Here is a 17,311-nt window from a genome sequence, read left to right as displayed (position 1 = left end):
GGAAAAATCAAAGCCCAAAGTAGAATCTATTTTAGAAATGTGCTATTAATTCAATTTTCCAACCACAACTACTTATTATGTGCATCCTGAATAGGTGCTTCAAGCCACTGTGTACCCATCAGCAACCAATGAAGCGCCAGGGGCCACTTAGAAGGACTTAAGTTGAAATTTTTATACCATTCGTTTCCAGCCAACACCCTCTCTACCCAACTCCAAAAAAGGCATCGATTAAAACCCTGCACTTTGTCCTTTAGAGGAGATTACAAATTAACTCACCATACCAGTAACGAACCACTGGAAATGGGCTCTTTCAGGTATTTTGCAAGTATAAATTATTGAAATTGTAAAAATTGAATTGATTTTTTATATTATTGTTCTGCTAAAAATAAATCCCAAAGAAAATACTCCTTTTCTGTGACTTAATGAGGCTTTAATTATTATTTGGATGCATCACCAATTAAGAATCCCATAGGGGGAGGTTTTGTTGTTAGTAGTATTGATTTTCCCCTGCCCTCCTTTCCCCTATATTTCATTATTCAGGGGCCCTCTTAAGTTTAGCTGTACAATATTACTAGAAATCTAAAAGGCAACCAAGAGGAAGAGGGATCTGGCCACAACAATTTAAAAAAATGTTGAAGTCTAACGAACAAATTTATTGTATGTAGTGCAACTTCCTGCTAGTCCAACCTAATTTCATGCACTTTGCACACATACAGCTCCTTTTAAGTCACGCCATGCAAGGCAGTTTTGTTGCAGCAAAACCAAAAGATTCGGCAAACACTGATTGTGAACGTAGGCATGGTTTATCCCAGTTGCATTGCACTCTTGAGGTTGTAGCTGGTAAGACTCCAGTCAGAATCTACTCTCCCAAGACTACAGAAGTGAATGACATCCAGCCCTTTTATTTGGAAAACCGGCCCTGGGATTGAAACAACTATTTCACGGATGAAGAGAGCATCTAAACTGGGCCTTCAAGTGCTGAGCGCACACCCATAGAACAACAACATCACTCCAACACAAACTCATGATGTAAAAGCGTGCCTCAAAGCCTAGATCGAGTACCACTATGTTGAGGCGGGGCTGCAAGTACAGTGCTTTAAATGAACCGGGACTGTCGGGTACGGAGTACCTGCACTACTTTATTTTGAAAGGTAGAGCACCTCTACTTCTCAGCAAAGGCGCAATGCTTTAAAGTGGAGAGTAGCGGCACTTCTCAGAAGCAAGAAGGTACTCTGGTACAAGGTACATGCTCTTCTATTTTTCCATTCCAAGCACTGTGCATGTGAGCGATGGGACGTCAGAGCTACATTAAACAAAGAAAACAAAAGTGCAATGCAATACAAGCCCAAAAAACAAATAACTTGATAATTCGTGCGTAGGAAGGTCTCACAGCCTAGGCCCATGTTTCTAGTCTCAACGAAAATTATTATAGTCATACCAGTGTAAGAAATTTCCTGGGGGTGGGGGGTAGTTTCGCCTTAATGCATAACACAGACCCCCCTGCTTAAAGTGTTAGAAACAAACCCAACTAGTGAATAAAATGTTTAACCTTTCCAATTTAACTGATCAGAGGAGAGCGTGCGCCATACGCGGAGAGTGCGGCGCGGTGCCCAAGAGCACTTTCGAAAACATCTTGGTTCACTAGTATTAAAAAAACAAGAGTAGCCCTGATTTGAAAAATGTTAGAAGAATTTAATGAAATTGTCCCCGCGTCAGATTAGGTGTGCTTTCTAATTAAATTGTGCTGGAGGAAATCAGAGCGGGGAATGAGCCTAGTGTATTAGGACATGGAAAGGATGAACGGTCTGGCACACTTAGCATAAAAACAATTAACTGAAATTCATAAATTAGCCTAATTCATTGGTATTTATTCTGGGCACATTTCATTCCATCATTGTCATCTTATTTACGATCTTCTAGACAGCACCCAGCTGCATTCAATTCAGTCTTGGCCACTTCCTAAAAGGGGCCAGTACAGCCTGAACTGCCAGGTTATAAGCGGCCTGAATGGTAGAAAGTTATCCCAGATGTGTTTCTGCTTCATTGGCGAGGTACAGTTGTGGTTCCCATGCCGCAGCCATCTCGGGCACACATCGGGTCACGCCCAACGCATTTGGTGCGACTGAGGCAGAAAGAGCATTATGGATGGAATGACTGAATCAATCTGAACCTCTGGTAATTAACTTTGGGCATACTCCACTTTTCTTGCCCACGGTCATGAGAGGCACTAACCAACCACAACAAAACCAGCGTTAGCCACTACAGGATTGGGCATAGTTTCATGAACACAAGTAACATTAAAATTACCGAATAAAGTTTTAAAAAATCCACACTGTAATGACAGTACACAAGCTTGATAAACCAACCATACAAAAAGTTGGAAAACACATACACAAAATGGCATCCACTAAATATTTCAATGGGTAGTATCAACCAGCACACCTTAATTTTGATGTGTATGAGTCCCTATTATTCTGTGGTTGAAAAATGAATCAGTGCGTGCTGCTTCGTATGTGGAATCTGCCACTGTCCCCCTAGAACACATCACTGAAATGGATATGGGGAAAACTCTGTACTCTATCGAAGCGCAAGGCCAATGGCCAGTAAGGTTTCATCAACATTGTTAATCAAATAAACATCCGTGTAATGCAAAATATAAAACAAGAATCAAATAGGTAATTGAATTTCTCAATTGTATTCTCAATGAATCTTAGTAAGAATTACACAAAGTAATACAATACATGATTGACGAATCAAATTGTACAATATATCATTGTCTTATTGGAAACATATTTGTAGCTTCCCCAATGCATTTCGGGTAGCACCCTTCTTCAGGGGCATGACATGTGTAAATAAGTCTTCAATAGCCTCCTCCGTAATATAGTGGCAATGAAAAGCGACCACACCTTGAAACTGCTGAGTCTCCCCAACATCTAGAGAATCCCTCTGTTTTCCGAAATTAGGATGATCAAAATCTGATTGCAACACTTCTTCTGTCGTCTACGTGATCCAGACGTCCACTACAGATTTGTCAAGCTCATATAAAGTCATAACTTTAAGAAAAAAAGTCTGCCCTGTTCTTCATGAGATGTATCACGCCGGAACCATCCTTTGGCTTTATAGGCCTGGCTTGACAGCGCAGCAATTAAAAAAAATTATTGTTAAGATTTTTTTTATTTATTTACATAGAGAAGTATTCAGATCCACCCACAGGTAGATGACTCTTACAACAAATAGCCAATAGCGCAAGGTACCATCTCATCTTCCAGGAAGTGCTTCCATTGGAAAGAATGCCATATCATCAGGCAGGCAATCTGTCACTTCTAATTCTTCATATTTTTTATGGACTATAAACAGAAAAAACTTTTTTTTTTTTTTTACTTTTCCGCGATCTTTGGCAAAGCCAATAGGGCAGTCTTTTATTGTGCTAAAACCCATTTGTGCTTGCAGTGACCATAAACGGAATCACTGAATGCCTGTTTTTACACGTGCTGGATAATGAAAACCAGATCTGTTGGTTCTTTATAAAGACTCCACTTTATACTCAAACTGACAGTTGCCAAAGCAGGGCTAGTCCTGGGCAGGATGTCACAAGTGTGACCCAATTCCCGACTGTGAATGCACAGAGCTTTACCAGACTTAACTGCCACAACAAATAGCAACGGATATTAGACAAAATCATAATCCAGGTGTTTCCCCTTCTAGTGTAAACAGAATGAGCCAGAAGATTAGTTCATATTAAGATGTGCATGTCAGATAGAACTATTGATTACCAAGTCCAGAAGAATTAAAGATGGGGCTCACTTAATGGACTCCCAGGTTACTAGTACTCAGATTCAGGTTTAGCAGGCTGCTGCTCAGGTTATTTAAGTAGGACGGTTTCAGTGAAAGCCCTTTAGCTTTACTTAACAAGCATCGCGGCACTAACGCTTTACTTTTAATGTTAAAAGTAAAGCGCGGGTGTCGCGATGATAGCAAAAGTAAAGAAATAGATGTTTTTTTCTATTTCCTTACTTTTGGTATAATCGCGGCACCAGCGCTTTACTTACAACATCAAAAGTAAAGCGCGGGTGCCGCGATTATACCAAAACAAAAGAAGCAGCATTGAAAGCGATCGTGTTGCGATCGCTATTGTCAAAAAACAACTAGTGGTGCGCGCGCACCACAGAGGAGGGGGGGAGGGAGCGCGGCAGCAAGGCGAACTCATGCTGCTGGGCGTGCTAGCCACCGTCGGGAATGGGCGTAGTAAAGGCGGGACATGCGCCCGCCTTTGCCCAATTGCGTGCATTACTTATATTAAAAAAACGCTAAACCCAATGGCAGCCAGTGAAAACCTGCTCACATGCACGAGAGTGTGAGCAGCTTTCACAACCCCAGACAAAAGGGATCTCGCTGTGTGAGCAGTGCTACGCACTGCAACGCAGGCGTGAGCCCTAAAAAGCAGAAACACCCTCCCAGCTGTTCTCACCAGATCCCACAGCCTCCTGGCTACCTAAAGGACTCAGGGAGTCAAGGGCCAGCTCAGAGAGGTCCCAGGGGAGCCATCCAGCATTCCCTACCAGGTCTATTCCCCCAGCTGCTCCTCAGGGGGCATATGAGGGCAAGCACCACTGGCCCACAATAGACCCATCCTAGTTCTGGGAGCCTGCTGAAGCCAAAGTCTTGTAGAAGTCCCAGGGGGACTAAAACACTTCGGCTATCAGTTGCATGCTGTGTTTTTATGGACAAGATCTGGTTAAAGAATAAAGAATCTATTCTCCAAAGAACGACTCGCACAGAATGTTACTTTTTTCTGTCCATTTGCAGACTATGGACTATAACCCATGCTATTTGACTATCTTATTGCAGAATTGAGTGCTGAACCACGTTGTGTGACCTCTGCATTAAGGCCTTTGCTATGGTGGATGTTGGTGTGGTATAAAAGGAAGCCTATGCCTTAATAGAGTGATCATTAGAAATTGTCTTTCTCTGGACAATGTAAGAGCGATTGTGTTGTAATCTCAGTTCTGTATTAAATGGTATGCTCCGCACACCCCTCTGTTTCCCACCCTGTTTGGTATGTCCCTTGAGAGGTGACAGTAGAATGTTGAGGAGAGCTCTTCAGTTCAGGAGAGTGGATGACAGGAAAAAAATGCTTTACTTACCTCGTCTTCTTGACTTCATGGTTTTCTTCAAACTACAACACTGGCGACGTCTCTGCGCAGGGGGCAGCCTGTCATCTCCCCTTTCGTTACATTCTCTCCAGATTTGCTGAAAAGGACGACAGGAAAATGTTTGGGGCAGTTTGACTCCACGACGAACCTACGCGAGGAATCGCAGCAACTGGGTCCTTGACAACCTCCTCATGGTGCTCTCCGCTTATCCTGGGGTGTAAACCCGCCGTGGAACCTCAGTCTCCTCAGCTGAGGAAGACTCTCCTTCGTTCATCCAGTCAGCGGCGCGGAACTCTACATGTTCTTGTTTCCCCAGGCGCGTTGACACTAGAGGAGTGTACGTACCTTGGGTTCCCCTCAGTCAGCTGTCTCCGCAGCAGGAAAGTTCACGTCCTCGCCTCATCGAATACAGCGGCCGTGAGGGTGACACGCCTCCTGTCAGTTGCCGGCGTCTCAGTCAGCCGGCAGGCTCTGTTTTCGCAGCGGGAAAGTTCACGCCCTCGCCTCATTGAGTTCAGCGGCTGTGAGGGGGACACGCATCCTGTCAGTTACCGGCGTTTCAGCTGTGCCTGCCGGGACCACGGTGAAGCTGGCAGTCGACGCCTCAGGGCAAATCACCGGTGTTCCAGTCAACATCAGCCGGGTCCTGCCTCCGTGAATCGGAAAGCCACCGATCTTCGGGTTCTGCGCAGCGATCTGCCAGCCAGGGAGAAAATTCGTCTTTTAAAGTAAGACCTTTCCATTTCTCTTTGTTTGCTTCCACTGTGATGGGCACACATTCCACGTGCCTTCTTGGAGTTCTACGATGCGCACCCAAAGAGGGAGGTAGAACCCCTGCTTCTTGTACTACAGTGCGTTTCTGTTCTGTGCTGTGATGCGCACACACACTGTAAGCTACGCTATTTAAGGTCTCCTCAGCAGGGGTTTCCCCAGAGTCCCACAACCTATATTGCGTTACTAGGGGATTAGTGTGACTTGGAGTATCCCCTATACAAGGCTCTGTTAGTGTGGATTTAACCAGCGGGTGATTGACCGCACCGTGTTTTCACACACCTGCCAGGCAGGTTACGTCAACCAAGTACCCTCCTTTTCACACATTATGGGTACGCCTGGCATGAGCCAACCGCCCTCATTTTTAAATGATTGTGGTGATCCAGAAATACACTGGAAGGACTGGACTAAGCTGTTTGAATCCTATTTGATTGCGATGGGTGGAGAAAGGTTTTCTCCGTTGCGTAAACAACACATACTATTGCATAATTTGGGGGTGCATGGTCGTAAAGTTTACGAAACTTTACCTGAGCCTGAACTGGAGGAAGAGGATGATGCTGATGCGTACGACCTGACACTGATGAAATTAGAAATTCATTTTGGAGACAAAGTCAACGTAGTGCTTGAACGCCACAAATTCTTTAGCAGAGTACAAGGAAAGAGCGAATCCATCAATAATTACATAGCGGCTCTTAGAGGGTTGACGCAATTGTGCGACTTTGGGGAGCTTAATGATTCTTTAATAAGAGACCAACTAGTAAGATGTACTAACAGTGGGAAAGTCCAGGAAAAATTACATGCAAAAAATCCGTCCTTAAAGGAGGCCGTTGCCATTGCCCAATCTATTGAGCACACGGCCAAGTGTGTTAGAGAGATGAAAGCAAAGGAAGAAGTGGTCGCCCCCATTCAATGTGAAGAAGTTGATGGAGAAGTGCTTAAGGTGCATAATAGGGAAAGTGCGAAAAATCTATCCGTCCACAAGGAAGGTAAAAATTTGAAATGCTACAGGTGTGGAAGCAGCAACCACTTAGCGAATAGCCCATTTTGCCCAGCACGCAGTATTATGTGTAAAAAATGCAACAGAAGAGGGCATTTGGCCAGAGTATGCAGGGAAGGGACTAGTAACACTTCCAGGGTCAGCAATCCCAGTGGAGAAACTCAGGCAAGATTCGTTTTCCAAGTCAAGGACAGTGATGAAACGTCCAAGCCCAACTATCCCAAATGTGTAATACATATAGACAACAAAGCCATTGAAGTGTTTGCTGATTCGTGTTCCCCGTATACTCTCATAAATGAAAAGGACTTCGAGGAAATCCTAGGTTGCAGCAAAAACATGCTACATCCCCCTGACATTTCTCCTGAGGGGTACACTAGAGACCCCATTCCCCTAGTGGGGATGTTGAATAGCCACATAGAATTTAAAGGCAGATCTATGATGGGAAAAGTGTATGTGGTTGAAAGAGGGGCGAACCTTTTGGGATGGCAGCACCAAAAAGTACTAGGTATCATCCTTGATCCAAATAACAAGGAACAAGTCATTTTGGTAGACACCCTTGACAACAATGAATGCTATCGTCTACAAAAGGCCTTTCCTGACCTGTTTACAGAAAAACTAGGTAAACTGAAAGAGTTCCAGCACAAAATCAGAGTTAAGAAAGGCGCAAAACCAGTAGTTCATAGGGCGCGCCCTGTGCCGTTGCGCTTGAGAGAAGTTCTAAAAAACGAATTGGACAAACTATGCGACATGGGGGTTATACAACCCATTGATGCATCTGAATGGTTGGCCCCCCTGGTCTTAGCGTCCAAGGCCAACGACAAGGGTATCCGCGTGTGTGTTGACTTACGCAGCCTAAACGACAACATCTGGGTGGAGAGGTTTCCTCTGCCCAACATAAATGAAATGTTGAGCACAATGGGTAAAGGGTGTTTTTTCTCAGTCATCGATTTGTCCATGGCCTACCACCAAGTCGAGTTACACCCCGATTCTAGACCGCTAACGGCGTTTTCCTCGCCGTTTGGTGCTTACATGTTTGTAAGGATGCCGTTTGGTTTAGCCTCGGCGGCATCTATCTTCCAGAAAGTGATGCAACAAGTGTTGGATGGTGTCAAAAACACGTTATGTTTCCAAGATGACATTTTAATGTATGGGGCTACGGAAGAAGAACATGATGCCATTTTCAACACGGTGTGTCAAAGATTGACCAGGGCAGGTTTAACCGTGAAACTGGAAAAGTGTAAAATTAAAGTAGACTCTGTTGACTATTTGGGTCATACCATTTCCAAAGATGGGTTCAAACCTAAGTATAGTTTGGTCCATGCAGTTATAGACGCCCATGATCCTACCAACAAGGAAGAACTTAAATCATTTCTAGGTCTTGCTGAATACATGTCTAAATATGTAAGGAACTTTGCTGACATGTGTGATGAGTTGCGTGACATGCTAAAAAAAGACAAGGAATTTCTGTGGGAGGAAAAACACAGCATGGCGGTTAAGGCAATAAAGAAGAGCATTCTTGAGTCACCTGCGTTGGGCACATTCGACCCATGCAAGAAAACGGTCCTGACCACAGATGCTTCCAACAAAGGGTTGGGAGCAATGCTATCTCAACATGAACAAGGGAAGGTCACCATTATTGCATTTGCATCACGGACGCTCAACTCGGCGGAGAAGAACTATTCCGTGATTGAGAGGGAGGCTTTGGCGTGTTTCTGGGCAGTGAACCATTTTAAATTTTTCCTGTGGGGGATACAATTTGTTATACACACTGACCACAAGCCTTTGACCTTCATGTTTTCACCAAAAAATATACACAACAATTCCCCACGCATTGCTAAATGGGTCCTGGGGTTACAAAACTATTGCTTCAAGGTAGAGTATTTACCAGGTCCTAAGAATATAATTGCAGACTACTTGTCAAGGTCACCCCTGCAGGAGTATGCAAAAGAAGAACAGTTAGACGCTCCTATTTTTTCAATGCATCTTTCTTCCTTGTCGAAGGAAGAGTGGGAGAAAAGCATGGCGGGGGACAAGGAAATGAGCATCCTCAGAGAGCTAATTCTCAATGGTTGGCCTGAACACCGTTCTCAAGTCCCAGATGAAGTAAAGGATTTCTGGGAAGTGAGATATGAATTATCAGTTATGTCGGATATAATACATAGGGGGAAAAGAGTTGTTCCTCCTTACAGCATGAGAAACAAAATAATTGACCTGGCCCATGAGGGCCATTTGGGGAGGAGCCTGACCAAATGCAAAGTCAGGAATGATTTCTGGTTTCCAAAGATGGACTCCATGATTGAGATTAAAGTAAAGGAATGCAACAGCTGTGCTAGTAGTGATAAGAGCAAGGTTACACGTAAGACACCTTTATCCCCTGTAGTAGTGCCAGAAGTTCCTTGGACCAAATTGGCAGTCGACATAATTGGTCCCATGGAAGTTCTTGGCACCCAGAAGAGGTTTATGTTTGTTTTGGTGGACTACACGTCACATTGGGTAAACGTAAAGTTCACACCGCAGACTACCACGAGTAACCTCATCACATTCTTGAAAAATGTATTTGTATATGAAGGCATTCCGGCAACTTTGGTTACAGACAATGGAGTGCAGTTTACCTCAGAGGCCATGACCACTTTTCTCGAAGAGTTGAACATAAAACACGAGAGAACTGCATTTTATTGTCCGAGAGCCAATGGGTTGGTGGAGAGAACTAACAGGTTCATAAAAGAGCACATTCAGTTGGCCATTGCTAGTGGGTTCAACGTGGAAGATTCCCTGAGAGAGTGCATTTGGGCATACCACACTACCCCCAATCTGGTCACGGGAGTGTCTCCGTTCGTTAACTTAAGGGGAAGGGAACCGTGTACCAAACTGGTCCCGCACTGGCTGGGAGGTGGAAAAATGGTGAACCCAGACCTGGGGGTCAGTAAGCAGCTGAGATCCCAACATCAAAGTAAATACAAGGGTTGGTATGATCATAGTCAGGGAGTCAAAACACAAGAGTACACGAGGGGTACCACTGTAGTTGTAAAGAAGCCCACACATGTACAACCAGGGTTGAGCAAGTATCAGACACAACAAAAAGTGGATAAAGATGGCAAGAATGTGGTACGCCTAGAGAATGGTCAGACGTGGAGCAAGGACAGAATCGCTGTGGCATCGCAACTGTAGTTGGTGTATCAGGGATGCCAAAATTGCATATGTCATGTTATGTTTTCACTTATTACATATATATAGGGAGATGTGTTGTAATCTCAGTTCTGTATTAAATGGTATGCTCCGCACACCCCTCTGTTTCCCACCCTGTTTGGTATGTCCCTTGAGAGGTGACAGTAGAATGTTGAGGAGAGCTCTTCAGTTCAGGAGAGTGGATGACAGGAAAAAAATGCTTTACTTACCTCGTCTTCTTGACTTCATGGTTTTCTTCAAACTACAACAGATTGCTTGGCTTATTTACATAAAATTGAAATTTGTAGGTCACCTGGATTTATATCTTACCCCTGGAAAGATCACCAAAGCAGATTACAGGTGAGCTAAACACACCTTTAGCACACGTACCACAGCCATCAGGGAAAATATTGAGTTATAGAAATCTGCCACCCTTTCATTTTGATTAATAAAAACAGTACCCTCAACAGAACCATTTTTGACATGGGTGACTAATGTTTATGTTATTGACAAGGGTTAGGGTATATGTTTTTGTTCAACTGATTAGCTTTCCCAAGGGCTATTTGCTCAGGGCACTTTCGGCCTCTGCGTGTTTGATAGCTCATCGGCCCAAACTATTGCTCCCTTTGCATTATTTTGCCCACACTTTACCTGGCCCAGAAAACGATTCTTGACACCCCTTCTTAAAGACCTAAAATTCAAACAGGTGAGGCCTGCTATTCTACATCTTTGAATGCTTACGGATGTTCACACCTGTGAGTAGCCAATACTTTGAGCTGTGCAATTAAGCCTCAGATGCATGGATTTAAACTTATTGTGGGATTGGTTTGATGGTTGGAAAATAGAGATGTTATATGTTTATTCAGTTAGAGCTGGTGGATCTAGGAGAGGCCCTTTTGTGCTATTTGAAACACTCGAGGCCTCCTCTCATGTATCACATAGAATTGTGATGAATGTTATAATGGTCCAAATGTGGGTCAGATTATATATTATGTGGTCATTGAAGTTTTACTGGAATCTGTTTTTATAATATGTTCTTATTTTTTTCTGGTTTATATGTATATTTTATGGTTATATTTTAATCAAATAAAGATTATACAACAAGTAACCAATGCTTTGCATGAGAAAACACATTGTGTGCTCAAAGAAAAAACCCATAAATTATACTCTCCATGAGAAGTTCTGTAAATAAAGTGCTATTTGTGCAAAGTAAGTCGGATTTAGGGTGGGCTTTCAGTCAAAAGAGCTTTAAGCAATAATAACACAGATGTGCAAATATATAAGTAAACGCATACAAATGAAATGCTTCTAGGAAAATATCTCAAAATAAAAATAAATTATGCAGACCACCTGAAATCCGAGCAAGACAAGTAAGAGAGCTCGTGAGAAAAACTCAAGTCCTTTGAAAATGCTGTAAATATTACATGTTAAAGAGATAAATATTGTGATATTTTAAAATATGTAATATTCTGTCAGAAACAATTTAATGAAACATGATGTTACATCATATTAAACAAGTGTCTCTTGCTTTCTGTCTGGACACATGAATTCATTCCCCTGTAGATCTTCATAGCATTCTTCCTGCACTGGTATTTTTACACATATCATGGTGAAGGAAGCTTTACAATAGATAATGAAACATTCTGTCAACAGACCACAATATTTTACCTTGGAAAGTTACATCTTGTTAGCTAACAAAAAGATACATGGGTGTTTTAAAGAGAGAAACTTGGGTGCATTTTTTGAGCACGTTATTTCAAGGCCTACAGTTATCACAACAAAAACAACATTTTTCATAGTTAAACTTTCTGATCTATTGTACTCTTCAGCTGTTCTTTTCTCCAGCTCAGTTTCTTCCTATTTAACTCTTCTTGTCTTTTTTTTTCTTCCTGTTGCACTTCATATTCAGACAGAGGATAGAAGCAACTCCACAATTTTTAAACGTTTGATAAATACCTAATGCAAGTAATTATACCATACGGATTGATATAGCAATTACTTTGAATACCTATTTATCCCTTACTAATCATGAACCATTCTGATCCCAGATTCCAGGTTCTGCTGATAGGAGTGCTCCTTGTGCAATCTTCGTCGAATTCTCGATATATCTATTTATTTTCATGGAATTATCTGGCACATATGTGCCACGCTGAGTTTTTCTTACCTTAGAAACAGCCCCATCCTTTACTAAAAACATATCTAAAGCCATTCAGGTTGTAATTAACATACTAATAGCAGGTATCTCTTCATTAATACTAACTAATGCACATGCTGTTTTATTCTCTAAACGATTTATTAAAGTATACAGCTTTCTAATCTCCATGTCTTTTAAAGCAATTCTTATAGGAGGAATCATTACAGAGAAAAATTTACTATTTTCCAAAACACACAAAGAGAAAGTAGGAGGGTGTTCCACCGTAGGTCCCTCCAGGAAACTGAAATCCACCACATAGATTAGTACGGGACTTATGCTGAGTTTACAAAGAAACGCAAACAAATGATGGACAGAATGCTGAATAAATCATACATTCACCCCCAGTCAAGAGATGGGTTAAATCCATTGTTCTTTTGCTCACCATGCCACCCCAGCTTAAACCCAGCCATATGCAAATCAGTCTTGACCCTGTGCCTCATGGGAACAGTCCACACTGAACTGCCGAACCAGGTCCTCCCTGTACCGGAAACAAGCCTCCTGGGACTGGTTTCTGGGTATTACCCTTCATCAGCCAGGCTAGCTTGAATCCAGTGGCACAGTGAGCAAGGGACCCACGTCTGGGCATACCTATCCCACTTAGGGTGAAAAGTACTATATCCAGTCCAGGGAGGACCTGGCCTAGCAGTTCGGGCTGGACTGTTCACCTTCGGCACAGGGTCAATACTGATTTGCATATGGATGGGTCCAAACTGGAATGCCATGGTGAGCAAAAAAAGATGGATTTAGGCCCAGAGCGCTGTACTGGAGTGAATGTATGACATTGTTCTGCATTCTGTCCATCAATTGTTCTTTTTTTGTGTTTACAAAGAAAGTCATCCTCTATGGAAGAGAAAACCTTGCATACATAATAGTGTCATGTTTTATCATCAGTATCCTCTCTCCACCACGGTAGGTATATACCACAAGGGTGGACTCAACCTCCTCGAAGTCCTAAATGGAAGGAGGGAATTCTTGCATAAGACTAACTGGATAAAGACGGGATCTAGATTTTATTAAAGATAACTTGGTGTTGCCAGGTTATTATCTTTATTCAGAGGTTCACCAGGTATCTCTAAAAACAATCTTGAACATGTATAGTGACGACAATGGCTCAAACAGTTCCTCATCTGCCAACATGTTTCTGCTCAATGATAAAAGCCAAAAAGGTCTAGGGCATTCTTCAGGGCTAAAGGATACCTTCTAAAATATATGTGACTTCTAACAGTCTCTGGAATGAAAATTAGTTTGAATGTTTAAACTACCTTTAAACCCAGGTGATTCCTACATTTTCAGGTTCTACTGTTCAATAGACACCTAAATCCGATCAGTGGATGAAAATCAGCAATTTTCTTTTTGCAAACAGAACACATCAGTGAATAAAGGACATTTGCTATCACATGCGTATTTAAACTATGAAATTGTGGGCAATTTCACAACACACCACAACAAAAAATAACATGTGAATGAGACATAGCATGGCAATCATCATGAGTACACATGCAACAATTTAGGTGTATTTATTTATTTTTATTGTTATAACCTCAAAACAATATTTACGCAAAATGTTACTATTCCTCACCCTAAACTTTAGGGGATACCAGCTTTTCAGTCTCAAAGGGGGTGGTGTCCTTTGTTAGACATCAGGCCTCCTGTATAGTCCCTTGAAGTCATGGGGAGAGCTGAGTGCTGGCCTTGTAGTGGAACACACTTTGTAGCAGGTCCCTTGCTGCTCTCAGGGAGCTGGAGTTTGTACACACTCCCTTCCTTTAAATATCCTGATTCGCCGAGAAGCCGGTGCTTGGCTTTCGGTTTCCTGCAACCTGACTCCACGCCCCTTCCTCCTGTTTCCTGAACATTGCTCCCTCTCCCTGTAGCTGTGCCCGAAATTGCTGGCAACCGCTTCCCAAATAATAGTGTGTTGCCTTCCCTTCTCGTTGCCCGCGTCTTGTGGCTGACCGCATTTTATTCGTCTCGAGCCACAGTGGAAGTGCCCCACGCTGCGGCCGAGTGTTGAGTTTCCGCGGGTATTCATTTACCTCCTGAGCCCGCTGCCGCGCCCTGTGTCCTGATGAAAACGCGGCCGCGTTGAATTCTACATTGTATCCAGTTTCCCGGCGGTACTAGTTGTACAGTATTTTCTTACACGCGGCCGCGCCCTGTGTTCTGCTGAAAACGCGGCCGCGTCAATCCTTCATTGTTGCAATATCGGATACATTGTATACAGCTTCCCGGCAGTGCTAGTAGTACGGTCATTTCTTACACGCGCGGTGCGTGTTTTTCACTCCTTATTTTGTGGCTGACATACTGTGTAGATTGTGGCTCTCACGGCAAGATTGTTTGTTACTTTAGTAAGCGTAAAGCCTGTAAAGGGGATTGCAGTTACCTTGCTTTGTAGAGCGCTGGCCGGCCCTTTTTCTTTCCCCCTCGTGTTTAGGGTAAAGCGCTTTATGTAAAGCTCTGTGTAGATTTATTAACAGAGCATTACAATACTCATTTGATCACTGCCCCAGGCTGCTATCCCGTGTCTGCCCGCCCTGGTTTTAAAACACTTGATGTTATACCTGCACTGCTGAATCATTGAGACTTTCCTTTAACATCAGGAGATGTCCAGCTGGTAAGGGACAGTGTGTCTTCTATAACGTCAGCACTAAGTTTTTTCCTGATATCTATTGGTCTAAGGGAGGGGAGGAAGTTTCTAAATGTTCTCTTCCTTGTTTCCTCTGCAGGTTGTCCTCTTCTCTGGTCATTCCGAGGAAATCAGCTGGGGGATTTGAAGTATAGTTGTCCAGGCTTCTGATCCCCACATCTCCGAAAGTCAATCTGCGGGGTGAGAGTATCTTGAAATCTTCTCACCCATAGACAGGCTTTGGGAGTGTGAGGAAATCCTTGTCGCCCCTGTGGATTGAGCTTGGAGATCTATCACATGTTAGTGGCTTCGGCAACATCCTTTATAGGCACACACTGAAGTATAAGTTAAGAATTGTATTTGCATTGAAATACCAATATACTCATGTGTGTAAAGTTATCAGAAAGAGGGCAATAAGAATTCGCCCTAGAGATACTTTGGGGGGTATTCACAAGGAACTATCGCCGAGTTAACTGCACTGTATCGCAGCCAAAGTTGCGATAAACTTATCGCCCCAATCACAAGCTGGTGTTAAGATCCCACAGCACCAGTTTACCCGCGATAGCAGCTGCAAAAAACATTGCCACAGATGACCCTCGCAACTCTCGCTAATGAGATGCAGAGTAGGCGTTCCTGTGCCAAAAAGCCACGACAACACCACTCCAGCTAGAACTGCGATAAGAACACACAACAGGCGTTAAGGCGCGTTAGCAGCAGGAAAATAGCACCTGCTCTGACCTGGTGCAAAGTCGGATCACAGCCTGCACCACAAAAGGGAGCCCAGCCCAGAGCCACACCTGAAGAACAACAGATGCAACCGGGCAACTGAACATGCGGCCGGGAGGGCCAAAAGGGCAACAACACCCGCCGCTTCCACCACCCCCAGGATCCCCCCTCCCCGGCCCCCCCCGACCAAAGACATGGCTAATCAGCTACACCTAAATATGTACCGCTTGATGTCGCTCAATCACAACTGGTGACATGCATGTGTCATCACAAAAATGAGCATCACACATTGACTTTCGAAGCAACAAATGAAACTTTATTAAAATGAACTGTGAAATGAAATGAAGACACATGGCGGCTCCCTTCGGGACAATCCGTAGGTCACAGCCTGCAAGACAAAATCATGATGAGAATGTGTGTCCTGCGCACATCAAAGGAGAGGGAGAGAGCGAAGGAGAGAGGGAGGAAGAGAGGGAGAGAGAGAGATAAGATGAGAGCGGGAGAGAGAGCGAGAGATAAGAAGAGAGGGGGAGAGCGAGAGAGAGAGAAGAAGAGAGGGGGAGAGTGAGGGAGAGAGAAGAAGAGAGGGGAGAGAGAGAGAGAGAGAGAGAGAGAGAGAGAGAGAAGAAGAGAAAGGGAGATAAGAAGAGAGAGGGAGAGAGAGAGAGAGAAAAGAGAGGGGGAGACAGAGAGAGAGAGAGAGAGAGAATAAGAGAGAGTAAGAGATAAGAAGAGAGAGGGAATGAGAGAGAGAGAAGAAGAGAGTGGGAGAGAGACAGAGAAGAAGAGAGGAAGAGAGGGGGAGAGAGAGTGCTGCCCCTGCACACCCAGGACACACTGCTCACCTGCTGCCACCGTTGTGTCTCCAACCACTTGCCGGTATGTATAGCAGTACACCAGGTCACACATCTGAAACAGAGTCCAGAGACATGATTGGCACAGTACACACACTTGCACAAGACAACATCGCCTGCCCGCACATGTACACACAGGCAGAGTCACCCCTGCCCCTCCTGCCGCCCATCGGAGCATGCCCGCCCATGCACTTCCAGGCCTCACTGCTCACCTTCCTCCACCGGCGTGTAGACAGGAGGTCCCACTGCAAGCCACAAACCCAGGGCCCACGGACATGGCACCCTCCACTCCATGCAACCCCGCTCCGCAGGCCACCAGATCTCACGTATGTGTCTTGATTACTCCATGGCATAGGATATACCAGTGCACCCGGCATCATCGGAAGCTGCACACCCGCTCAGCCCAATGGGTGCCACTAACTCTGGGATCCCGGAAGCGACGCCACGTGGCAGTAAAAGACACACAATTGATGGACGGAATGCAGAACAAATCAAAATATTCACCACCAGTCAAGAGATCTGGGTGAAATCCATCATTCTTTTGCTCACCATGCCACCCCAGTTTAGACCTGGCCATATGCAAATCAGTCTTGACCCTGTGCCTCATGGGAACAGTCCAGCCCGAACTGCCAAGCCAGGTCCTCTCTGGACCAGAAACAAGCATCCTAGGACCGGTTTCGGGGTTTCAACCCTCTGCAGCCAGAATAGCTTAATTCCAGTGGCACAGTGAGCCCAGGACCCACGTCTGGGCATACCTGGCGCACTTAGGGCGAGAAAGCAAAAGACACACAATTGATGGACGGAATGCAGAACAAACCAAAACAT

General features: G+C 44.1%; 2 protein-coding genes across 10 annotated transcripts in view; one reads left to right on the top strand and one right to left on the bottom strand.

Annotated features, from left to right (window-relative positions):
* The window catches only part of LOC146789441 (ATP-binding cassette sub-family B member 5-like), a 1,226,636-nt gene that overhangs the window by 87,093 nt on the left and 1,122,232 nt on the right, over window positions 1-17,311 (top strand). The window lies entirely within an intron of this gene.
* The window catches only part of LOC146789442 (uncharacterized), a 379,805-nt gene that overhangs the window by 122,493 nt on the left and 240,001 nt on the right, over window positions 1-17,311 (bottom strand). For 3 of the 9 annotated variants that reach the window (XM_085631582.1, XM_085631581.1, XM_085631583.1), the window contains exons 4-5: window positions 16,478-16,541; window positions 15,929-16,020 (exon numbers count right to left, since the gene is read on the bottom strand). The exons of the other annotated variants lie outside the window; for them this stretch is intronic. In XM_085631582.1, the coding sequence (XP_085487708.1) occupies window positions 15,952-16,020; window positions 16,478-16,541 (133 nt within the window). In that variant the 3' untranslated portion in view covers window positions 15,929-15,951. Of the gene's footprint in view, window positions 1-15,928; window positions 16,021-16,477; window positions 16,542-17,311 lie in introns of those variants that run through there. 9 annotated transcript variants of the gene reach the window in all.

Source organism: Triturus cristatus, chromosome 10 (assembly GCF_964204655.1).
Source record: "Triturus cristatus chromosome 10, aTriCri1.1, whole genome shotgun sequence".
Lineage (NCBI taxonomy): Eukaryota > Metazoa > Chordata > Amphibia > Caudata > Salamandridae > Triturus > Triturus cristatus.
Note: the sequence above shows the minus strand (reverse complement) of the source record. Positions and strands in the feature narration are given on the sequence as shown.